Source organism: Trematomus bernacchii, unplaced genomic scaffold (genome assembly GCF_902827165.1).
Source record: "Trematomus bernacchii unplaced genomic scaffold, fTreBer1.1, whole genome shotgun sequence".
Classification (NCBI taxonomy): domain Eukaryota; kingdom Metazoa; phylum Chordata; class Actinopteri; order Perciformes; family Nototheniidae; genus Trematomus; species Trematomus bernacchii.
This window is the reverse complement of record NW_022987727.1, coordinates 12735518-12761192: the sequence shown is the minus strand read 5'-3', so window position 1 is coordinate 12761192 and position 25675 is coordinate 12735518. Positions and strand designations below refer to the sequence as shown.

Here is a 25675-nt window from a genome sequence, read left to right as displayed (position 1 = left end):
ACTTCAATGTCAATTTTATAATTAGTTTCTATTGCCATAGATTATAATGCTCTTAAAAAATCTAGTTTTTTAATTCGATTTCAATCGTTACCTGCTTTGCCAATGAAGAACATTGTACTTTGAATAATGGTTAGAAAGTCAGGAGGGGATCATTGCATGCATATATATTATTGCATTTAACGAGGATGACAGGTCCATACTTTAGTTAAACACGTTCAGATGTTATCCTTCTGCACAAACTGATCTGACAGCATTCCTCAGACACTATACAGACCAACTCTTCATCCAGCTCACAGATAAAGGAAGGATATGTCTAACCCTCCAAGGTAACAACATTTTCTTGGAGGGTTTCTTTTTAACGCCACCTGTCCTTTGGCACAAGATTATTTATTGTTTAAGCCTGAGGCCCTTGTGTCAGACTCACCTGGCTTCCTGTTTGCCCTGCAGCAGGCCAGACCCCTCTACTGTCAGCACGGCTCCATTCACACTATTGCTGCATGTGTTGGTGAAGGACACATGGGCTTTGTACTCCTTCTTCATCTGGATGCTGTCCCCTCCTTCAATCTGTGGAAGAGACACAGTAAAATGATGAGACGCGAGACAACAAGCTCTGTGCAATAATTCTTTATAAATTATTCAAAAAATATTTTACAGTTTTATTTTATTTTACAGTATAGAGTGGTCTAGTATAGAGAATGACATATTTTGTTAGGTCAACCTGGAAGTTAGCACATGGCTCCCTACATACAAAGCAATGACATTTTACCATTGGACTTCTGAATGTTGCAAAAAATAAACTCTTTAGCAAACAAACGTTTATGGTACATGGTTTTGTTCAGCAGGATAATCTCCAAATATTAATACCACAATTATCATTTATCGGCAGGAGTAAAAAGCTAATGCTAAGCTATAAACGAACTACATCGTCTGGGTGGTGGTGATGCGCACAACCAAGCAGACTTGTGTCATGTGATGACGTTTATAAGTTTATGTAGCAACCGCTGTTTTTATGACACATAGAAGCTTCGGACATTCACAAGTCGAGCATTTACTGACATATTTGGTCGGAGAACAAAAACATCTTGTAAGCTAGGGTTAACCACAGTCCTTATGTCAGGCATCTAACCACATTGGAACTGCAATCGCAAGAAGTTCAAAGCTAATGTTATGCTGTTTGCTCTAAACAAACTACATAACGGTCACATGATTCACGTTACCACCGCTACGCTAACAGCGGCTAATGTTAGCCGTGATGATGTTTAGTCGTCTCATTTATTCACTTGTTAGCAACCACTGTTTTTATGATATTAACATTTTATGTTAGGTATAATATATGTTGAGTACACCGTACACGGCAGCTATTGCACATTACCATTCGGCTACTCCCTATCCCCACGCACATTCAGCAAATGTGTGGCCACAGAGCTTCAGCCGCTGCACGGCCAGGGCATGAGGGTCTTCTTTTATCTGGACGACCTCATAGTCATGGCCAGGTCCAGGGAATGGGCAATGTTGCACACAGCCCAATTGATCCTACACCTAACCAAATTGGGTTTTGCGGTCAATTGGAAGAAGAGCAATCCCATACCTCACCAGCAGGTGCAGTATCTGGGGATGGTGCTCGATGCAGGCAGGCTACGCGCCACCCTCTCAGAAATCAGACAGGCGTCCCTGCTGCTGGCAGTTCGCAGACTGCGACAGGGGGCAACAGTGACAGCTTTGACTATCATGCAGACTTTGGGTCTCATGGCGGCTGCTCACTCCGTGGTGCAGCTGGGGTTGCTGCATATGCGCCGTCTGCAGAGGTGGTTTGCCGGCCTTTGTTTAGATCCCAAGAGGCACATGTCTGGTAACTATCTCCCCCTCAGTGGTGGGCAACCTCCGGTACTGGGGGTCCCCAGTGCATCTCCGGAGGGGAGCTCCGCTGGGGCGAGTGACCTCCTACATCACAGTGTTCACAGATGCATCCGTGACAGGATGGGGGGGGACCTGCCTAGAGAGAGCTATAGGTGGTCGCTGGGCTCTGACGGAGACTCAACACAGCAACCTCCTAGAGTTGCGGGTAGTGGTGTTGGTCCTCCAGCATTTCAAACCTGTAATACAGGGCAAACATGTGCTGGTGAGGAGCGACAACCGCAGTTGGCGTACATCAACAGGCAGGGCGGAGTCCGCTCCGCCGCCTTGTTGACCACAGCAGAGAACCTGTGGTTATGGGCCTCAGAGATTGTGTTGTCACTGAGAGCCCTCCACATCCCGGGACTGGATAACGGGGGGGGCCGACCTCATGTCAAGAGGCGGGCCCCTGCCAGACGAGTGGGTGCTTCACCTGGAGGTGGTGAAGCAGATCTGGGCCCGGTTCGGGAGAGCGGAGCTGGACCTGTTCGCCAACCGACGAAACAGCCACTGTACTCTGTGGTTTTCCATGGCTCGGCGGGACAATCCGCCCTTGGGGGTGGACGCGTTTGCACACGAGCCATGGCCAAGAAAGCTGCTCTACGCCTTTCCACCGCTGCGCCTCATTCTCCCCCTCCTGGAGAGGGTGAGACGAGAACACCTCTCAGTCATCCTAGTGGCCCCAGACCGCCGTGTGGCACCGTGGTTCGCGGAGGTGACACAGATGATGGTGGGCCAGCCCTGGGCAGTTCCTCAGGTCTGGGGGGCGATGTCTCAGGGGGCTGGTGCAATAGGGGCGTTACCCTCTCTGGGCCAACCTCTCCAGGCTTCGCTCCTGAGAGGGACAGGCTGAGACAGGGGGGATTGTCTGACAAAGATATCCAGACTATCCAGGCAGCGAGAGCAGGATCCGCCACAGCCTGTTACAGGCCAAAGTGGTTGGCGTTCGAGCGATGGTGTGAAGAGGGGAGTCTAGAGCCTCTATCATGTATGATGGGCTCTATTCTGTCCTACTTACAGTTACTGGTGGACAGAGGGCTTGCTTATTCCACAGTTAAAGTGTATGCAGCAGCCATTTCATCCTGTCATGAGGGATTTGGCGGCAGGTAAGGAGTTCAGTCAGCCGCTTATGTCGCGGTTTTTGCAGGGGGTCAGGAGGCAGCGCCCAGTAGTGCACGCCTCCGCCCCGCAATGGGACCTGCCGTTGGTGCTCGAGGCTCTGGTCACAGAACCATTTGAGCCTCTGGAGCTCTCCTCCCTGAAGGCACTGTCATTAAAAACAGCGTTGCTACTTGCCTTGACTTCGGCCAAGAGAGTGTCCAAACTGACCGCTCTGTCGGTGCACCCGAGTTGCCTGTGGATCCGGGGTGACTAGAGCGGGGCGACACTCAGACCGAACCCCTCCTTTGCTCCCAAGAGCTTAAGGAGTTCGTTCAGGTCAAGGGCTATACAGCTGGGCGGCTTTAGTCTTCCACCCCATATTGGGGACAGGGAAGCTAAACTGCACCTCCTCTGTCCGGTGCGTGCGCTAGCATGTTATGTGGAGCGCACGGCTGCCATTAGGCGCACTGAACAGCTGTTTGTGTGCTTCGGGGGGGGTGTGGCCGGTAAAGCTCTGTCCAAGAAACGCCTGGCAGGATGGCTCTGCGAGTGCATTTCACATGCCTACGGTCAGACGGGGAGAGCCTTCCCCACGGGGGTCCGTGCACACTCTACACGGGGTATGGCTGTGTCAACAGCCTTATTTAATGGCGTGAGTGTGGAGGACATATGCACGGCGGCGTCTTGGTCCACGCCAGGCCCCTTCATAAAGTTTTATCTGTAGGCAGGGGCCGTCCTCACTATTTTTCCCATGAACACCCTTCGCGAGGAAAGCGTGTCTGGGTGTGCTCTATCAGCCAAGTAAACTGCGGCCCCGGCTCCTCCACGGTCATAACCGAGGGAGGAGAGGTTGTGGTGCAGTGGCTGTCAGGGGCAGTGTGATGGGTTGTTGGATGACAGTGCGTGTATCCATCAGGGTTCCACCCACTGTACCCATAGAGTCCAGTAGAGGGCGGAGCCTGTGAGAGATATAACGATGGGTTACGTATTGTAACCCTAGTTATACAAGCACAGGCGGAGCCCTCTACTAGGGGGCCCTGTCTGTCCTATGCTGCTCGCTGAAGAGGGTGTAGGATGACAGTCGGGAGGCGAGGCCGCCTTATATACTGTGGGCCTGCGCGCGCACTCAGGTAGGCCCGCCCCCAGGGCCGGCTACGTTTATAGATTTCTCAGTAGGTGAACGCTCGCATAGTGAGGTCAAGGGCAGTACCCATAGAGTCCAGTAGAGGGCTCCGCCTGTGCTTATATAACTAGGGTTACAATACGTAACATCGTTTTGTTATCTGTTGTGTTTATGCTTTAAATAGTGAAATCAATAAACACATAAACAAATCCTTTGAATCTTTGCTGGTCAACACTTACACTTCTTTACAAAAAAAAGAATGCAGGTGTGGTCGAGTTGCCTTTAAATCAGCACAAACTACATTTTTCTTTAGGTCATTATTCTCATTTTACATTCCTGTTGAGGTTTTGTTCCAACAGAAAGAACAAGCATTCTTGCTGCCAGCAGATAGAAAACATCTTCTTTCGAATTACAGGAAAGTAGTTGGTCAAGAGCAGCCAGATAAGTGGTGCATTGTACATTCACTGCAAGGTTGTGTGGGATGAAAACATGATTATCATCTAACAGGGCCTGATATAAAACTATAATACTGGCTCTCTAAAGCTTCTTCTACCTCCACATAAACATCAGATGGATCATAAGCACATTTTCTTTCAAAATGTCCATCAACAAATACTGATTTATGTTAGTTAGGTCGTTTGGAACCTGTTGCTCTTTACTTTTTTATTTATTTTGATTTTGTGTTGGCCAAAAAAGAGTGTTGGACAACACTTTATGGAAGCTATTGTGGATCAAAAATAAAGAATAAAGACCTTTTTCAAACCCATGCCTTTATCCCTTTTATGCCCTTACCCTGACTACAGTTTAATGATAACACAGTTTGATAGTGGGACATTTGGATTTCAGACTCGGATGGAGATCAATTGAAAACTGATCCTATCGTTTGTTTGACATGCATTTAAATTAAGTATTTACATGGGAAGACACACTAAAGCCACAGAAAAAACTCAATAGCGTGCAATAGCGCTGCTCATGTGCAATACACACTTTACAGTTGAGTACCATTCCTACTGAGTGCTACCACCTAGCATAGGGATTTTTATTTTCTGCTCGAAAGGGCAATATTAGCTTATCTATTAAAAAATAAAAACCTTTAAAACATTGTTCTTTGATAAAAGTACCTATAATAAAAGCGCTGGTTGATAAGGAAAACTGTAATTTCTTGGAGGTTGTTTGCCTAAAAAAAAGTAACATATGTTGGTTAAATTTTGGTTTATGCTCTTCATTTACGTATATTAATCTTGTCATGTGCAACCAACAGGATACAGAATATCATAGTAAAGAGCGCTGCAGAAGAAAAAGAAATAGAGAGAACACAGCATGGTGTATTTGTGAAGGGTGGAGTTTGCTGCTGTACTCTACCTCCACGGTTATCTTTGGTGAGGTTACGTTGAACTCCTGCGTGGCCAGGAACCTTTCTTTCGTCAGGACGTCCTTTATCACAACTGCCACGTTCATAATGTCATCATCGGCCAGCACAGACTCGTACTCAGAGGGAAGGATGGAGTGTTCCAGCTTCAGAACTGCATATGGACACACAAAAAAAACACATTTTTAACAAAGTTTTTTCCCTTCTTCAAGCTAAACATAAAATATCTGTCTTTTGGAAAAATATTGTCTTAAAAACCTCTATCCTTTTCTGGCCTTACAGAAATTAGACCATATTATAAAAGGAAGGCCTGATGCCTTTTGAAAAAACATGGTGGTTCTATTTCGTCCCTACTGACCGCCAGAGGTGGTGCATTAACACTGGATATGTCCATCGCACGCATGCGCAGTTCGAGTACCTAATAACAACAAAGTCACCTGTGACCCACGTGACGACGGCTACATAGGCCGGCGTCATTAGCGGATCGGCTCCTTTTCATCTTCTCGCTTCGCGAGAGTACCGCGGCTACATTCTTGTAGCCTACAGCGTTCAGGTTTGAACGTTTGATCTGAGGGATTTCTCTGCAAGCAGCTGGCCGCGTGCAGCTTAGCGACTGACAGTCGGGGCTACGGGTTGTTAACGCGTCCTCCAGGAGCTGTGGCCGGCTGTGCGCTGTGCAGAGTCTCGACGGACAGGTTTGTGTCAACTTGTTGTTGGTGATGGTTGTGTCCCCGCACCCTCTCCCAGCTAAGTTGTCCTGATTGCTGTCTTATTTATTGTTTGGCTTAGACTTTCTGGTGACGACAGTGTTCCCGCTTCCTCTCCCATAAAGTTGCCCTTATTATGCTCTTTTGAAAGTTCTGCTTGTGGCGTTGTGCCCGAGCTATCATTAGCATTTGAGTCCCAGCTTTAGCTGCGTCTCTCATTCAATTTAGTATGGAAAGCCCAGGGTGCCATATTTTGCCCGTTTTTTGTTTAGATGCAGAGAGTAAGGTAAGTACTGGCCATAGTTACTACTGTAACTACGGTCCTAGGCCATGTAAGCACTGGCCATGGTTACTACTGTGACCATGGCCTACGGTTCTATGCGGGCTGTTCTATTCCATAGAAGCTAATTATCTGGTCTTAACATTTGTGTTTTGACTTGGTCACTTGATTGTTAGCAGCAGACGCTTGCCTAACACCTTGCATATACTGTTAAGCTTAATTATTTAACTCAGCCAGTGAGGGCAGTGCTCTCGCTCCCGCTCCCGGTAACATACTGTAGGGTTTTGATTGCAGTAGCGCTATTTTCATTTCATTTCATTTCACACCTTTATTTATCCAGATGGTCCCATTGAGATCATAGATCTCTTTTTCAAGGGAGACCTGCAGCATATAGGTTCCACATGAAATACATACAGGATACACATAGTTATAGACATTTACAAGTACCCATAGTATCAACGAGCATTTCATTTAGCCTAGCTTTAAAAACATTGTTACAGGCTTGGCCTGTCACTTTAAGAGTAGCAGCCGCAAGGGGTTGTGGGTTTTTTTGGAAGTCCGGTGTGTGAAAAATGTGATGGCCAAGGCGAAGTGCGGAGGTATGAAGAGAGAGACGAAAGTATAGAGAAAGTGGTCAGAAAAGGAATAGTGTCTAGTTTGTATGTATTCAATACAGTGTCAATGTAATTGAAGAACGTGAATAAACGGAGGTTCTTCCCACGGCACCCGAACGCATCGTCTTCATCCTTTTTCCCCCTCGAAATATCTGCACAGCTGGTTACCGGCTGACAACGAGCCAAGTCAGAAACCACCGGTGTGTATCCGAAACTACGGTTTCGGTGCCGAGATACCGTCAGTATAAAAGGTAACAACATGCAGAGGAATGAGATTGCTCAGTTTCAGTTCTTGCTGAAGATTGTTCCAAGCAAGTGGAGCTGCGCACATAAAAGCTGTCTTACCTAAGACAATCCTTGCTCTTGGCACATCTAACAATACTACATCATGCGATCTCAGACAATAGCTGCTTGTAACTCTCTGTGTTATCAGAGAGCAGATATAATACGGGAGTTTACCCAACAAAGCTTTATAAATAAACGTGTACCAATGACTGAGCCTCCGTACAGTAAGTGATGGCAAACCTGCCTTGGCATACAGGGTACAGTGATGTGTAATTGCTTTACAATTTGTGACAAATCTCAGTGCACTGTGATAGGCGGCATCTAACTTGTTCAGGCAATAAATCGCAGGCAATAAATCGCTATATCGTTGTATTTACTGCTCCTAGTACTAGACTCCTAGCACTAAGATGAGTAGATGCAGAGAACAATCTTCACTGTGTGTGCTGTGTGCTCTGCATGTGCGGTTACTACTGTAACCATGGCCTGCGGTTCTATGCGGGCTGTTCTCTTTCTTAGAAGCTAATTATCTGGTCTTAACATTTGTGTTTTGACTTGGTTGCTTGATTGTTAGCAGCAGCCGCTTGGCTAACACCTTGCATGTACTGTTAAGCTTAATTATTTAATTCAGCCGGTGAGGGAAGTGCTCTCGCATGGTTTTGATTGCAGTAGCGCTATATCGTTGTATTTACTGCTCCTAGTACTAGACTCCTAGCACTAGGATGATATGCAGAGAACAATCTTCACTGTGTGTGCTGTGTGCTCTGCATGTGTGGCCATTAAAGAGGATTTCATCCTCCCAATATTATATTATCTAGTGTGCAGCCGTTTGGCTGACACTTTTAGGCACCGGCCACAGTTACTACTGTAACTACGGTTCTAAGCCGTGTAAGTACTGGCCATAGTTACTACTGTAACTACGGTTCTATGCCGTGTAAGCACTGGCCATGGTTACTGCTGTAACTATGGCTCTGTGCTGTTCTCTTCTTTAGAAGCTAGTTATCTGGTCTTAAACATGTGTGTTATTTGACTTGATCTCGCTTGTTAGCAGCAGCCGCTTGGCTAACGTCTTGCGTGTACTGTTAAGCTTCTTTATTTTACCCAGCTAGGTGAAGGCAGTGCTCTCGCTCCCGCTCCCTCTGCCGGTAACGCGGGTGTAGCTACATCCCTTTTTCTGTTCGGCGAGTAGCAGCACCGCTCTACTCTTCCCGTTCAGCAGGTAGCTGGTGAAGGCTGTGTTCCCGCACCCACTCCCGGTTACGCTGCATCTGGCATTCGTCTCTAACTCAACCAGTGAAGGCAGTGTTCTCGCCCCCGCTCCCTCTGCCGGTAACGTGGGTGTAATTACATCCCTCTTTCTGTTCGGCGAGTAGCAGCACCGCTCTACTCTTTCCGTTCAGCAGGTAGCTGGTGAAGGCTGTGTTCCCGCACCCGCTGCCAGCTACGCTGCATCTGGCTACCTACAGAATGGCTCATTCATGTAGCGCCTGTATGGCTTCTCTTGAGCCCGAGGACGGCCATGACCGCTGCCCCTCTTGCCTCGGCCTCGAGCATCTAAGGGAGGCTCTCACGGTAAACGCCTGCATGAACTGTAGCTGCATGCCTCGGGCGCTCAGAGTGGCTAGAATCACTGAGGTGGAACGTCTGGCAGCAGCCAACGGACACCTCTCCTTGTCACATCCTCCTCCAGATCAGTTCGGCCGTTCCCGGCGACTTGAGGGAGCGATGGCTATGGGTGCTCCCCCCAATAGGAGGACTAGAAACAGGCTGTCCTCTAAAGTGGATCAGCTAGCTGCCGATATGGGCATGATGAAGTCGCTCCTCTTGACCCTTCGGCCTGGGCCCGGTATAGGGGCTGCTAGCGTGCCGCCTGCCCCTCCTTCGGTTGCCGCCCCTCCTTCGGTTGATGCACCTCTGTATGAGGATGCCTTGTCGCTAGCGGCTTCGGCTAACCTCTTCAATGAAGAGATGGAGGACGAGGTCCCGCTCGAGGAGGCTTCCCTCTCCTCTGCTCAGGGTTCTCTGCAGGGCGTGGAGGACGACTCCATGGCGGCCATTATTCGTACGACCCTGGCGCACTTGCAGATTCCGGTTCCGCAGGCCGACTTGGCTCAGGCTAGCGCCTTCTTCAGGCGTAGCCCTGCCCCTGTCCCCCTCACCGTTCCTCCTTCAGAGGAGTACCTGAGGGAGCTCCATGCATGCTGGAGGGACACCAGGGCCCTCTGCCACGCTGGCTCTGACGCCCGGGCCTTGGCTGCCATGCAGGATCCGGCGAGGGTGGGGCTGGGTGGCATACCACCCATTGAGCCTGCCATCGCCTCCCTGACGCTCCTGACGAGGCTCTAAGGCCTGAGGTCTGGTGCCCTCGACCTCAGTGCAGGGTCACAGGCGGGCTGCTCTGCTTTCTGGTACAGACTCGTCGCCAGGTTTGGCTGGCCCAGTCACCACTAACGGAGACATGTAGGGGAGTCCTCCGTAGCGTGCCAGTCGAGCCAGGGGAGCTGTTTGGGTCAGCTGCCCTGGAGGCTCTGGAGCGTGCTGCCCAAGCTAGGCAGACCAGGCAGCAGCTCTCGGATCGCCACCGGATTACAGGGGTAGTCGACAGAGGTCCCAGCGGCCCACTCAACCGCCTCCCAATGACTTTTGTGCCCCAGGTCGCCTGCCTTCCAGACGGCCTCGTGCCTCAGAGCCTTACCGGCGCCCCCCAAGGGGCTCCAGGGGCCGGGGGGCCGGGGGGCTAGGCCCTGAAGTCCCGGGGCCGGTCGTCGGCTGCTTTCCCAGCAGCAGCTCAGTTACTGGGCTGTCTGTACTTCCGGCCCTTGGGTGGTTTTCACCTTAACCCAGGGGTACGAACCGCAGTTCCAGCCCCTAGCCTTCGGCTGGGCCAAAATGACAGTCGTCAGCCATCCGGCAGAGGCCCTAGCTCTGGCCCAAGAGTTTTCCGTGCTTCTGTCCAAGGATGCAATCGAGCCAGTAGACCCTCTGCTTAGCCCAGGGGGTTCTACTCGGCGTACTTTCTCGTGAGCAAGAAAGTCGGCGGATTCCGCCTGATCTTGGACGATTCCTGAAGGTGCTGCCATTCCATATGCTGACCACAGCACGTGCACAGGTGGAGTGGTTCTCAACCGTGGACTTGAGGGATGCCTACTTCCACGTGGGCCGGGCAAGATGGTGCCTTATATTCAGTTCCTCCGGCCCTTGGGCAGACTGACGGCTGCCTCGGCTGTTGGGCCCTTAGGCCCGCTGTTGTTGCGCCCCATGCAGATGTGGCTGAACAGCCTTCACTTGGACGCCAAGTGGCACAGGAAAGTCAGGGTGTTGCAGCGTTGCCTCCACTCTCTGTCACGCTGGAGGGGCAGGGCCTATCTCCTGATGGGCGTGCCCATGGGCGCCATCCCATCCCACCAGGAGACCATCACCATAGGTGCATGTCTCTCAGGGTGGGGTGCAGTGCGGCAGGGCAGGACCGTTCAGGGTCAGTGGTCTGCCCAGGAGGGTGCACGCCATGTCAACGTGCTAGAGCTGCGGGCTGTGCAGCTTGCACTCACGCACTTTCTACCCCAACTGGGGGGCAAGAATGTGTGTGTTCCTTGGGACAGCAGGTACGCTGTTGCCCAGACAGCAGTCCCTTCTGAATTTATGTGGCTGCTATTTCTGCCCGACATGTTCGGGTCGACGGCGGCACGGCGGGGTGTCACAGGTCGGTGTCCCTCTTCATGAGAGGGGCTTTACGGCAGCGTCCCCCTAGCACCCCGAGGGCTCCGGCTTGGGACATACCCCTGCTGCCGGATGCCCTATTATCTCCTCCCTTCGAGCCCCTAGCCCAGGTGGGGCTTAGGTGGCTGCCCACGAAGGCAGCATTTCTGCTTGCCATAGCCTCAGGGAAGCGAGTTGGGGAGTTGCATGTCCTCTCCATAAACGATACATGCCCGAGGTGGGACTCTCAGGTGTTGCCCTTTGGGCAAATGTGGCATTCCTGCCCAGGGTGCTTCCACAAACCCACTTCAATCAGCCTGCCCAGCTGGCACGCTTTGACATTCAAGAGAACGGCACGTCGAAGTTGCTGTGCCCTGTGGGTGCCCAAAGGGCGTATATCGAGGCTACTGCCTGTATATGGCAGTAGGAGCAACTCTTGATTTTGCCATGGCGGCACTAAAGGAGCTTGTGCCCTCTAACCAGTGGCTTCCCCACTGGGTTGTCGATACCATCTCACATGCCCACGGGGCCAGTGGCCGCCCCCTGCCATCAGGGCTGAGATGCCACTCTACAAGGAGCATCTCAACATCTTGGGCTGCCCTGAGAGTGGTGCCCCTGGAGACCATCTGCGCCGCGGCGTCGTGGGCGTCTTCTGGCACATTCTCCAGTTGTTATCAGGTTAATGTCGCCACTCCGCATTCTTTGGGCGTGGTCCTTTTGCCGAGCTCCGCTGCTTACAGTAGTGAGCAAGGGCTTTGATTCTTCATGACATGGTTGGTATAGGTCATCCAGTGCTAAAGCACCGCCTCTGGCGGTCAGTAGGGACGAAATAGAACGATAGTTACGGCTGTAACTACAGTTCTATGAGTCCCGGATGACCGCCAGAGTTTCCTGTCACTCAGAATTCTTGTGTGCTCGCAAGAAGATTCTGGGAGCCGATCCGCTAATGACGCCGGCCTATGTAGCCGTCGTCACGTGGGTCACAGGTGACTTTGTTGTTATTAGGTACTCGAACTGTGCATGCGTGCGATGGACATATCCAGTGCTAAAGCACCGCCAGTCATCCGGGACTCATAGAACCGTAGTTACAGCCGTAACTATCGATATTCCTGTAGTTTTTAGAAAGGAACAATATGATTGGATAGTATAGCTTCTTGTTTACCAGCTTTATAATTCATTGTTAAAGGGGTGCTTTTATGCAGTTTTGGCCTTTTCCCTTTCCTGTAGTGTGTTATATAGGTTTTTGTGAACTGTTTAGAGATTTGAGTGTTATTTAGTGATGTCACTATTAGAGAAGTAAACAAAGGAGTCCAATGGATGCGTTTCAGGCGAGTGTGGGGGAGAGAAACTCCCTCTGGAGGGATATTTGGGATTTTTGCCTTTGCAGACCATTTACATGCACACACACCTTTATAATGCTACAGGAAAGGGAAACCCCCAAAGGGCCTCTTTAGCATGAGAAAAAGTACACACTCATACTATCCTCTTCTCACCTTCCCCCGCCTTTATGCACTCTTCTTTGTGAGACTTCCAGAAGCTCTCCTGTGCGTTTCTGTTGTACTCCTTCAGCTGAGCGTTGATGTGCTCCATCAGAACCCGGGAGCTGCTCGAGTTGTTCCTGACCGTTACACACATGACGATGCTCTCACCCACTGTTGGCACCTTCTTGAGGCTTAGGGACACCTCCAAACCAGGAGGCATTTCTTCTGCAGATGAAGGAGAGATTTGCCTTACATGTAACATACCTTTTTATCTTGCTTTGTAAATGACCTAATCAGATTATTGGGTTTCCAGTACGGATCAGGCAGCGACACTAGGCTTTTGTAAATTTGCTCCAGAAAAATAGGGAGAGGAAGAAAGGGTTCTCAATCAGTTGTTATTTCTACATCAGATTAAGGTTTATGGTATTTTTATCTTTCATTTATCAAATTTGCTAACTATGAAGGTGAAAAATGTACCTGCCAACAAGGAAAGACACAACAGCTATCAATTGCTTGACCAAAATCCAGTAAGATTAAAAAATATCCCTAGTGATTGAAATATTCTTGTTTGACATGTAAACTATTTGTTGGATGTTATTGTTTCTGTGTTTCAACCAAAGCCTCCTGCTTGAACTGAGACTCAAATGTGCTTGAACCGTAATACCGGTTTGTTTCTATGTTGGCAAACGCGCCACAATGGCCTAAAACACTTCAATTAGGAAAACGTTATGCACTTTCAAAAACAAGGCAAATATAAAAACACAAATGTGTCAAAACACATGCAAATGAAGAACATCTTCACCAACTTCACAAGACATGTGTATTAAGAAAACATTCACCAACTTGAAAAATGTGCAGTGTTTACTAAAAAAGCTGCATAAACACAAAACGCTGCATTGTTTCAACTAGCTACCAGCTGGTAAAACTACAATTGTTCTACTTGTATTTTTCAGCCTGTCCTCTAGGACCTACGAAAAACGACCAAATGGGTCGATTGTTCAGCAGCTTATTACGACCCAAAGTCACGTTTTAAAGTGTAGCACCTCTAGTGGTCGTGTAAGAAACAACATGCTCCCGTTGAATGCAAACGCTCCGGAGGGTCGTTTATTCACAAATAACCCTCTCTGGAAAATCCTAAATTGTAGAATAGTTTGGCCATTAAAATGCTTTTTGATTAGATTTCTAGCGAGAAGTGTATATTGTACTTTTAGAATCTACATCCAGTGGATGTGTAGGATCTATAGTTTGATAGATATTACGAAGATGATTTGAGGTCTCGCCAGGAGAATGTGTACTACGTCTTCATGCAGCGTCAGGGCCGGCCCGTAGCACTGGCGACATAGGCGGTCGCCTAGGGCGCCAGATCTGGGGGGGCGCTGCGCTGGTAGTTCTGGGAGGGAAAAAGACATTTTTGACTGTTTGGCTCATCCTAATTTTCAGCCTTGATGTAACAGCATCGTGGCTCTTGATCACCCTCTCACTCTTCTATCACCCTCTCTCTCTTCTCTTGATCGCCCTCTCTCTCTTCTCTTGATCGCCCTCTCTCTCTTCTCTTGATCACCCTCTCACTCTTGATCGCCCTCTCTCTCTCTTGATCGCCCTCTCTCTCTCCTCTTGATCGCCCTCTCTCTCTTCTCTTGATCGCCCTCTCTCTCTCTTCTCTTGATCGCCCTCTCTCTCTCCTCTTGATCGCCCTCTCTCTTCTCTTGATCACCCTATCACTCTTCTATCACCCTCTCTCACTTCTCTTGATCGCCCTCTCTCTCTTCTCTTGATGTGTCTGTGAGAGAGAGGGAGAGTGTGTGTGTGTGTGTGTGAGAGAGAGAGAGAGAGAGAGAGAGAGAGAGAGAGAGTGTGTCTGTCTGTCTGTCTGTCTGTCTGTGAGAGAGAGAGTGTGAGTGTGAGTGTGAGTGTGAGTGTGAGTGTGAGTGTGAGTGTGAGTGTGTGTGTGTGAATTGTTACAGCTCAAATGCATTGCAATGACTTCCATGTTAAAAAAAGACTTTAAAAAGCTGAATGTTTTAAAAAGTATAACATATTTTGAAAGAGTTGAAAGTGTCCCCATCATGTGCTGAAAAGGCTGAATAGTTTGATATTTGAATGGTTCCTGCAGCTGAAATTAGGCTCAAGGAGTTAAATAAAGATATTAAATGTAAGTAGTAGTGAATGAATGTTTACAAACACCTGTGTGTGTAAACCCAGAGATGAAAGGTTACCATGGTGACGACTTATGACGATTTACCAACTGCAGCACTGAGTCCCATTAAGAATGCATTGAGGATTATATCTGACAATTTTGCCACCTGTTCAAAAACTATGGCTCCTATCAAAAGATTACCAGACCGTGAGCATCAGGAAACCCCAATGAACTGATATATGTTGTTTTTTTTGGTTTTGTGTGTAAAATGTGGAGATGCGAGCAGTTTGTCTAAAGTGTACTTCTCTCTGTTCTGAAGAAAGTTCCGGAAAGATTTAACATGGGAATCAATTGGGATCTAGGTGGACTTTTTGTCTCTTCATGCCCTCATGAGGCATTTTGATTAATATTTCTTCTTCATTTTTTTTATTTTCCAACCTAGGAGAGGTTTTCCTACGTTTTTCATGAAAAAATATATCTGAGGAGTGTAGGGTTTGGGAATTATGGCAAGTTTAAAACATTTTTTGGGGAGCACTGCTGCACTCTGTTTTGAGATCAAATCACTCTAGACTTAACGAGCTGCTCCATCCACACTAATGTTAAAATCTGAAGAAAGCCTCTTTACCAAGCTCCAAACTAAGTTAAATATCTCAAAAAGTGTAAAAGATATCAAAAATAAAAGTCAAGTTTGAATAGCTGAAGGTGTTGTGATCATTTGAAAGTTGGAATGAAGTGTCTAGCTGAAATTATGTGGAAGGAGTAGCATTTGGCGCAAAGTGTAGGAAAAGAGGATTTTAAGGCATCTCCCATTGACTTCAATGTTAAAAAAAAGAGTTTAAAAAGCTGAATATTTCAAAAAGTATCAAATATTTTTAAAAAGTTGAAGGTTTCCCATCGATTCCTGAACAGGCTGAATAGTTTGATATTTGAATGGTTTCTGTAGCTGAAAGTAAGCTGAAGTTATGGAGAGCCAAATTATTGGTGAAACTAGAAAATGCATTTCCTGCAGAAAATGCGTGCGAATGCTGTAAACTGTGAACATTTGTGGCTGAATTTAGCTGAATATGCAGAAAAAGCTGAATATGTTATTAGCTGAATGGTAGCTGCTTTTAGCTACAAAAATGCAGAAAAAGCTTAATATTTAAAAGAAAAGGTTTAAAAAAACATGTATAGCCTTGATGTCCTGAAATAGCTGAATAATGTAATAGTTGAATGGTTTCTGCAGCTGAAAATAGGCTGAAGGAGTTAAATATCAGATGTAAGTAGTAGTGAATGAATTTGTATTAAGATGAGAAAAGAAAGTAAAAAGGCTTGGGAAAGCAGCAGAATATTTGAACTACAAACCTTTGAACTAACTTGATGGTGAATTATCTGTCGCCATGGCAACGGCATTTGATGACACCCCATAATACGCTTAGATGTGTTGATGGCTGCATCGTTACCAAACCTGTGAAGTTTTGGGCCATTTCAAGCATTTTCACTGAAGTTATGAGAAAACCGTGTTACCATGGCAACGGCATTTGAAGAACTCTCAAAATTGTCCCGTAGATGTCTTCACGGCTGGACTGTTAGCACACATGTGAAGTTTGAGCACTTTTTGAACATTTTCATAGGAGTTATACATTACATTAGGAGGTTACATTACTCTCTCTCTTCTCTTGATCGCCCTCTCTCTTCTCTTGATCACCCTCTCAATCTTCTATCGCCCTCTCTCTCTTCTCTTGATCGCCCTCTCTCTCTTCTCTTGCTCGCCCTCTCTCTCTTCTCTTGATCGCCCTCTCTCTTCTCTTGATCGCCCTCTCTCTCTCCTCTTGATCGCCCTCTCTCTCTTCTCTTGATCGCCCTCTCTCTCTCCTCTTGATCGCCCTCTCTCTCTAAATAAAGAACTACGGCAGATATGTAATATTTAATGCAGCCGAACTGTGTATTACAATGCCGTTATGTGATGACTTCCAAAGAGAAAAGCAAGCACACTCGTAATAAAGTATTATTATTATTTTTTTAAATGTTTTCGGATTTAATATCGCATAAACACCATATCCCAACGTGCATTGCGGCTAAAACATCAATCACCGAGCTTCAAGTTCGATGTTTTAGCCCAGGGGTGTCAAACTCAAGGCCCGGGGGCCAAATCCGGCCCGCGTCCTAATTTTATGTGGCCCGCAAGAGCTTGCAAAGAATATAATATACAATACAATTGGTGTAATTGTTGAATATTTACTTTCAATTATTTGCACTAGACTTCTGCTTTCAGACGTAGTTATTTAGGAAAATATTACCAGAACTGATAATAATCCAATGCAGGGCCAACAATGTAATATAATACATTATTTAATATATATTATATATTTACATATGTATATTTATATATAATTAAAATTACAACCGGCCCTTTGAGTGCAACCATAATGCTGATGTGGCCGGGGATGAAATTGAGTTTGACACCCCTGTTTTTATCAAAACCTCTGAAAAAAGAAATGTGTCTCTCAGAATCGAAAGGCAAAAACCTATGGGAAAAACACAAAAGCATTGTACACAATTTAAACCAATTAATCATATGTAATTAACAAGTATAAACTGATGTTTCTAGTGGATGAGTACTGCAGATATAGCTTTAAAATCATTTGACAGTGGGGGAAATACGGTTTTATTATGAAAACTTCGAGACCGGAAATACTGTTTTCACCCTGTGAGGGTTGACGCTAACTTTACATGGACGCTGCCGTTCCACTTTCTCCTGGCGAGACCTCAAATCATCTTCGTAAAATCTATCAAACTATAGATCCTACACATCCACTGGACGTGGATTCTGAAAGTACAATATACACTTCTCGCTAGAAATCTAATCAAAAAGCATTTTAATGGCCAAACTATCCTACAATTTAGGATTTTCCAGAGAGGGTTATTTGTGAATATACGACCCTCCGTAGCGTTTGCATTCAACGGGAGCACTAGAGTTAGAAAACTTTAAAACGTGATTATAGGTCGTAATAAGCGCTTGAACAATCTATCTATTTGGTCGTAATAAGGGCTTGAACAATCAACCTATTTGGTCGTATGAGTTGGAGGACTTGTTGGTATTTTTAGTAGGGATGATGCCAGTTGGAACTGACCCTCTGACTATGAAACTATTGTCAGTGGCAACACCTAAATACACCTTGTAGCGTTAGATTAGAATGAAAGCTTACCTTCTCCATCTGACATTTGACTGTACTCCAAAATACCCCCATCTGTAAAAATGAAAGGGATTTTGTCATTTAAAAACCAGAATCAAAAGCATGCTTATAACCCAGCGGAAACCTTTTTGGTAGATATTGTGCCAGTGGGGAGAGAAACCTCTGACCAGAGCATAGACTGTATAGGACCAGAGCGTACTTTGGATTTTCAAACACCAAAATAAACATTGTCGCATAGCAGCAATTTGACATGTTAAATGTAAAAAGTATTTGTAATATAAGAGCTTACCTTCTTTATGTCCCACTGAACAGGACATAAAATGTGATGACATTTGACGGGACACCAAAATACCCCCATCTGTAAAAATGAAAGGGATTTTGTCATTTGAAAACCAGTATCAAAAGCATGCTTATAACCCAGCGGAAACCCTTTTGGTAGATATTGTGCCAGTGGGGAGAGAAACCTCTGACCAGAGCGTACTTTTGATTTTAAAACACCAAAATAAACATTGTCGCATAATAGCAATTTGACATGTTAAATGTAAAAAGTATTTGTAATATAAGAGCTTACCTTCTTGATGTCCCACTGAACTGGACAGAAAAGGTGTACCTGACTTGCGAACTGCGAAAAAGGGATTTTGTCATAAAACAACAATGGTATGCCCTCACCAGAACACAAGAAACAGAGAAACATTTGTGGTATGGCTAACAGAAACTCCAAAGATAATTTGGATGACATTTTCACCATCTCTGCTCATTGGTCGATCCTGGCCACCTGAAAAAGACAGAAAATGGGGATTAAAAACCTCAAAACACATTGAGAATGGGTATAAAATTGCTTAATCACAACCACTGACCTCTCCAACCTGAGTATCTTCCATAACCTGCTGCTTGTGGTTCTGAAAGGGTAAAAAATGGGGAGAAAAACTGTATCCACACATGTAGAGAACAAAGATAACCACCCTATTTCTACTTTCTCTAAATAGTGCATTTGAATCATTCTAACACAATATAGCTTCCTTAAAAACAATACTGTTTTTTGCCTTACTTGTCTTGCTCTTGTAATCCTGTGTCAGGTTTTCTAGTAGGTCTGAGCCAATGCTCTTGGTGCAGATCAGCCGTCCCACCGTCTCAGTGTCCACCGTCCTCTTCATCACCCGTCCATTGTGCATGATCAGCCGTACGACGTCAGCGTCAACAGCAGCGTAGATAAACCGGGTGTCGAAACTGGCTCTAAGGACACGTTGATGGATGGCAACTACTGGGCAAGGGCCACAGCAGTATATCCCTGCAGAGGAAGGTGTTTGAGTTACAGTACATGCTAAGTAGCTACAATCCCAAATAACTCACCAGGGGTGTCAATAATGTAGAAATCACAAATCTAATTAGTCTAGTATGGTGCTACATGGTTATTGATCTCTCTATGTTGAGGCAGAGATTCATAGACAGCGACTTAGCTTAGCATGTTTGCTTAGCTCTTGTTTTAGAACGATGGATAACAATTTTCTTGGCGTGGATGATACTGCGACAGAGCGCAGGAGATCAAAATACAGTTAAACATGGTTTCTTAGCCTGCTTTCTTTTCATGGTTTTAAATAGAGCTTTTTGTGTAGAATGTAGAGAAAGAAGGGTAACAAATGAACAGTTAACGAAACATTGAGAGAGAGAAAGATGCAAACTGATTGTACGTTCATTCCCCTGCTGAACAAAACAGAAAATCACTCATCAGATGTTTTTATTGTGAAATAGTTGCCTTAACACTGTAAGGCAACTATTTCACAATAAAAACATCTAATTTAACATTTAATTTTAGTTTCTAAGGGTGCTAAGATGCTGATTGTGATTGATCGAAAGCTAATGTTTTTGAATTTTTTATCAACAGTTTTATTAAAAGGCTTATATATCTTTTCCAAAATAGTCTATACATCAAAAAGAAAAGAAAATAATGCTAATAATTATATGGAAAATCAGACATTCATCATAACAACATAGCCAGGATAGAATGATTCTTTGTTTTATTTTTGGCCCATTTTGACGATTTGACTACCTCTGAAATGAGTTATCAATTGTATTTCGCCTTCTTTGACATTTAATCAAAAAAGGAAGCTCTTATGTCAACAAATTTGATATTAATTGATCAAAGCAGAGAACCCACCTCCACTCTTCTCCTGGGGGGTGGCGTCCACTACCTGCCACCCATCAAATGCTGAGCCGAGGTCTGGTCTCCTCATCCAGCACTCAACCCACACATGGAAGTTCCTGCAAGAGGACAAACACGAATGGATGCTGTCAATTAACCACACACATTTTGAAAAAAATGAACAAATATGCAAAATTAAATATACTGGGAAAATAAGATAGCCAACTCACTTTTTTTCGTCATTATTTTATAAAAAGTTGATACTGCAAAACTGGGAAAATAAGGAAGCACCTTCACTCAAAAACTGTAATATTACTTAACATTAAAGAGGCTCTATTATGCTAATTTTCAGGTTTCATATTTGTATATTGTGTCTCTACTGTGACATGTCTCCACGCTTTAATGTACAAAAAGCTCTTTATTTTTCTCATACTGCCTGTTCTGCAGCACCTCTTTCTGCCCTGATTGGTTAGCTGGCCGGGTGTGATGTCCCGCCCTTTAGCCCCTATCACGTAAAATGTGGCGGGCTGCAAGCCAATAGAAGCGTGAGTGTTACATAATGATGTCATTATGTTAGGGAAGGAAAAAAAAGGAAAAACAATAATCTTTAGCTCGTCTTTCACATCAATGTGTTTGTGTGGATTTTTATTTCATTTGAAGGGGGGTTGTTTGTTTTGCAAGTAGGCACATGCATGTGTGGTTGGTCGATGTAGTGTAGGGGATGATAACCATATTTTATCCTATCCTTTTCTTTGTTCTTTCATTTTATATTTTAGCTTTTTTGGAAGTAATGAAAATTATGCATGTTGAAATATGTTGAAATATTGAATGTAGGCAGGGTTTAAATTAGGACGATGGTCTGACGTCGTCACACTCAAAATGTGTCATGTTTACAAAAAACGATATGTTAAAACTTTTCTCATTCTTAACATAGACTATATTTAGGGTCAATATGTGTTGACTCTAATATGTGTCCGTCTTGTAACACAGAGCCCGTTTCTTAAGCCATGCTAAATGTATGTGTGTGCATAAAGATGAGTTATGATCGGTCATAATATCACCGAATGGGATTATGATCAAATTGTTTACTTATTTACCGTGAGATTTACAGCAAACTTTTGGCCATAACCGTGCAGCCCTACAAATGAACTGAGATTTCCACACACATAATTTAAACTATTATATTACGCCCGACCAATACAAAGCACGTACAAATGTTTTGTGTATATATTAATCATTTAAGATGGAAATTACTTCAAGTTTAATGTTACTATTAATGTACTAGAGTAATAGAGTACCAGAGTAAGTCTGGACGAAGCATAGTTTAATCATCCTAAAAGATCAACTGTTTGAGAGCAATAGACACCCACCACGTGCTGTCCTTTGGTCCTGGGAGCTTTTCCCCGCTGCTTGAGAAATATTCCTCAATTATCAGGTTGCTGTCAGCGTCATGGGCAGCGTTAAAAACTGTCACCACCCTGGAGGGAACACCCAGCACTCTCATCACTGGAAAAAACACACAAAAAAAGCAGTCACACTATAAGACTAGATGGACCAACATTTTGAAATGATCTGTTATGACAAATTATGGCTTGATATGTTAAGCCTGTAAAGACAAAGCATTCCTTTTTTATTCAAATAACGTAGCGATGATGATGAAAGCAGGGACAGCAAACCCTACCTAAAAGTCGGCAGGTTTGTGCCATTATGAACGATTTATTAGAAACAGGCTAACAGCTTGCTTAGGTTGAAAAGCCCTTTATTTAGGTTTATGATCCTAGGATTGGCCCTTTCAGAAACTACTAGAAGAACAAAGGAAACAAAGGATTGGGATAAAACTACTAAATAACATAAGCCAATGCAAATACTGTATCAATATAATAGATTAAAACAGGTTCAGGTGGATTTAGCTTATAATACTTGTAAGCCAAGTTTGATAGCTTCCTTAATCATAGGCCAATTCAAACTTAATGACATGTAAGGCAACTCTTTGGTGTCGTTGATGGCTAAATAACACTTGATTGTCAGCCACGATTTTAGAACTCTAGTGTCCTAATTTATACCGTACCGGTGCAGAGGACAGATGCAAAGACCCAGCACTGTCCGTAGCGTACGGGTTTGCAGTTGGACAAGACCCATTGGTGGAGGATGTCAGCGCTGCTGCTCCACTCTGCGGGACTGACACCATCTTTGTAGTCGCCTGACCAATTTCCCATTAAAATACCCAGGTCGTCGTCGCAGTTAACCTTAAGACAGTAGAGACACATTACATTCTTTGTATAACTGTGTCAGAAAAAATGGTGATCCATTTTCTAGATTAAATGTGTGTGTTTAAGTCTTAATAACAGGCTTAAAATACATTTGCCAGAGCAATTCTTCTAAGTGATATTTTTTAGACTAATTTCAACCTGAAAAGGCTGAAGTGCACGACTACCCCATGTTCAAAATAGGACCAATGCAAATAAACAATACACAATTTAAAAGTTGGTCATGACATTTATCTCACATAACTTTCTACCAAACAATATGTACCTGTGTTTAGAGTGCATGGAGGAATTGTCCTGAAAATATTTATATTTTCACTTCCTATTAAGTAGCACTTTTGCCTTGTTGGCCGAAATAATTACACCAAAAATGTTATCCTAAAAACTTATTTAAAAGTGCCTAAAATGGAACTGGCACAATCTTTAACCTGTTCTTAAGTTATAAACAAGATATAGAAAAACTATTTCGATCAGACTTATTTGCCTCACGAGGCTTCTGTATATTATTGATAATACAATTAAAAACATTTCACATTAGAGGGATTACATGTGCATGTTTTACATATCCATCACAAAGAGTAAATGTGAATGTTGCCGCTCACCATAGCACAAATCACCCGGCTGAGGTAGACGGGGTCTGCTCGTCGAATGTAGTCTTTTTCTTTGTTCTTGAAGTGCCACTGGCTGACCTGCAGCAGCTTCATACACGCCTCCAGGACTCCAGGCTCATACTTTATATTCACACATGGAAACATACAATTCCTGTACTGTATTCTTACCATCACATAATGCTGTGACCCGTTCATGAAAGCTGAGCATCACCTACCTGACCAAACATCCAGGGTCTTTCATTAATGTTTTGAGGGGTGCCCGTGAACAAAATCCCGCGATCACTCTTGATATACTCTTCTCTTTGGGCCTTCAGTGGCATGTACACTGGATCCTCTGAAAGGCAATAGCAGTGGAACGGGGTGACCTCTAAAACAAGGTAACAGCAACACATTTAGACAATAAAAGGAAGGAATATTACTAAATGGTCCCACCTTTCAGCCAAGGGTTGCAGAGTAGCACAAATGTTCCCACTTCAAAGGTACTTCTGCTCCTATGTATCGTCTCAATGTGGAGGAAGAGGTAATACTGAGCCACTGGGGAATTAACAGGGGAGCAGATGTGGATGGTGACTGACTTCGAATGAATGTCGCCTGGGTAGATTTTGGCTGACCAGCCTTGGGGGTCGTGTTGCTCGTCAGAGATCTGGACTATGATCCTGTCTGAATGATTTCCTGCAAGGTGAAACAAATAATTATACTAGTTACCTAAAGTGAGATTATGAATAAAGAAATAATATACTTTCCCCTTAAGAAAAAAACGTTTAACTTATAAGCAATATGAACATTTCTCCATTCAATACGACAAGGGGTTTTGCTACAACATCTATTTGTTTTTGTACAACCAGTAGCTAATGGTGGCTAATATTAGCTTATCAAACGGAGCATTATCATTATAATGTTTTTTCCTCACCTAACTCAAGAGTAAATAACAGTATTTCCAAATATTTTAAATTAGTAAAACAACTAAAAGTCAGTAAATTGACTCAGTGATAACTTTGTGAACTTTGCTAACATTAGCTAAGATTTGCAGCTAAACTACTGGTCGTACAAGACCAAGTAAAACTATAGTAACAACTCCCCTGAGTGCATTGGATCAAACAAGTGTGCTTTTTATTTCTTTTGGATGTAATTTATCATATGTAAGGAGTGGACAATTATTTCCTTCATAAATGCTACAGTCTTGGTTTAATGCTTAATGTTAGAAGAATTTATCCCATCTTTTTTTACCCAGAAAGACCTCGAGGACCGGGTACTCTGTGTGTGGATTCCACAGCCGCCTGTGGAACCACAGAGTCAGTTTGAAAGGTTTCCCTCGTCGCACCACCAGGTGTTTTTTGCTGAGGCCATGTGTCTCATGAGAAATGCTGTTTTCCTCAGCCTCATAGTTGACAATCTTCAGTTGGCAATGGCTATTGTTAAAGCCTGGGTAAAAAAAGGTGACTTATTATAAAAAACACATTAAAGATCTGCGATCACTCAGAGAACCAGGACAGGTAACTGAAATAAAAGAAGCGGGAAAGATGGAAGTTGTGTTAACGTTGAAGGAAACCAGTCATCATATAGTTCAGGAAAAATACTAGACTAAATAATTGTTATTAAAGACGAATTAGGAAGTTATATTTTGGCCATCATTGGGAAAAGTCTATTATGAATTCTCAGCATAATGTAATTCAAGTGGTGAGCAAAAAACCTGACTTTTGCAACTCCTCTTGGCTCTGTCTTCAGTAGAATAACATGATAAAAATGCTATCATGTTGTTACTCACATATAAATCTGATTTATGTGGAGGTAACTGATGTTATTCATCCAATGTGGGATGGGTTTAATCACGTTAGAAAGTGTCTTACCAAGCAAGAATTATTTGACCATATGGTAATCTAGCACAAAGATTGCAACAAAAAAAACTAATTTGATTTTAAAGAAACCAAAAAGCATTAACACAGCTTTCTCTTCAGCAGATCTTGAAGTTTAGCATGGTTTGGAGATTAAACTCACCATTGATTTGTTGTGTGCTCTGCTGCATGAAGTCCATGGTGTGACAGCTGGAGCTGCAGGTGAAGGAATGACAGGCGACTCCACATTCCCTCTGATAAGTAACTCCCTCTCCCTCCTTTGTTGTGACTGTGACAGTTTTTTTTTGTTTTTTTTTCTATTTCTTTCTATCTTCGGATCAAGTCCAGGTTGCTACTCTTTTTAAAAGGCTTTTTCTAACGACTACAATAAATAAAAATCCGGGGAGCCGCTGCAGCAATAAAGGCATTTAATAATTAATAACCTTGTAAAACAAATGTATTTTATTTGGTTTTAATAATGTTAAAAACTCTGTAATGATTTTTAGGTTTGTTTATGTTGACTTGATCTAGTGAGGTGTTAACATTACCAATATATAAGAATATTAATGTTCACACAAGCATGACAATATAACTCTCAATATCATCCACAATATTTGTTTTGAATTTTAGTTTCTTAATTGATCTTGCTTTCATTATTTTAAGTAAGATCATTATAAGGCACTGTTGTTAGTATGAGTTTTTTCAAAGTTGTATTCTAATCTGATATTACTCCTATTTTGTTGAAATGTACTTTTCTATTTTAGTGAGCTTATTTTACTGAATGTATCCAGACAGCGCTCCGTTGGAAGTGAGACACTGAAACACACATGCAAATTACAGCTGATCTCGAAGGAGAACAATACAGAACTCTTTAAGATTGTTACTTAGCGTGTTATGTGCTAACATTTGCTAATTAGCACTTAGCACAAAGAACAGTTGAAGCTGAGGGGGAGTCATTGTTGGATACTT

General features: G+C 44.2%; 1 protein-coding gene across 1 annotated transcript in view; it reads right to left on the bottom strand.

The window, feature by feature from the left end:
* LOC117494455 (protein-glutamine gamma-glutamyltransferase 5-like) overlaps positions 1-24970 on the bottom strand; it is a 29241-nt gene extending 4271 nt beyond the window's left edge. Inside the window, exons 1-17 of the mRNA XM_034145378.1 lie at positions 24870-24970; positions 24102-24296; positions 23307-23546; positions 23090-23208; positions 22866-22994; positions 22068-22245; positions 21370-21505; positions 20015-20118; positions 18908-19147; positions 18717-18758; positions 18605-18634; positions 18431-18481; positions 18149-18217; positions 17872-17913; positions 12559-12771; positions 5480-5640; positions 425-564 (exon numbers count right to left, since the gene is read on the bottom strand). Coding sequence (XP_034001269.1) covers positions 425-564; positions 5480-5640; positions 12559-12771; positions 17872-17913; positions 18149-18217; positions 18431-18481; positions 18605-18634; positions 18717-18758; positions 18908-19147; positions 20015-20118; positions 21370-21505; positions 22068-22245; positions 22866-22994; positions 23090-23208; positions 23307-23546; positions 24102-24296; positions 24870-24906 — 2126 coding nt within the window. The 5' untranslated portion in view covers positions 24907-24970. The remainder of the gene's footprint in view (positions 1-424; positions 565-5479; positions 5641-12558; positions 12772-17871; positions 17914-18148; positions 18218-18430; positions 18482-18604; positions 18635-18716; positions 18759-18907; positions 19148-20014; positions 20119-21369; positions 21506-22067; positions 22246-22865; positions 22995-23089; positions 23209-23306; positions 23547-24101; positions 24297-24869) is intronic.
* Positions 24971-25675: the final 705 nt, after the last annotated feature.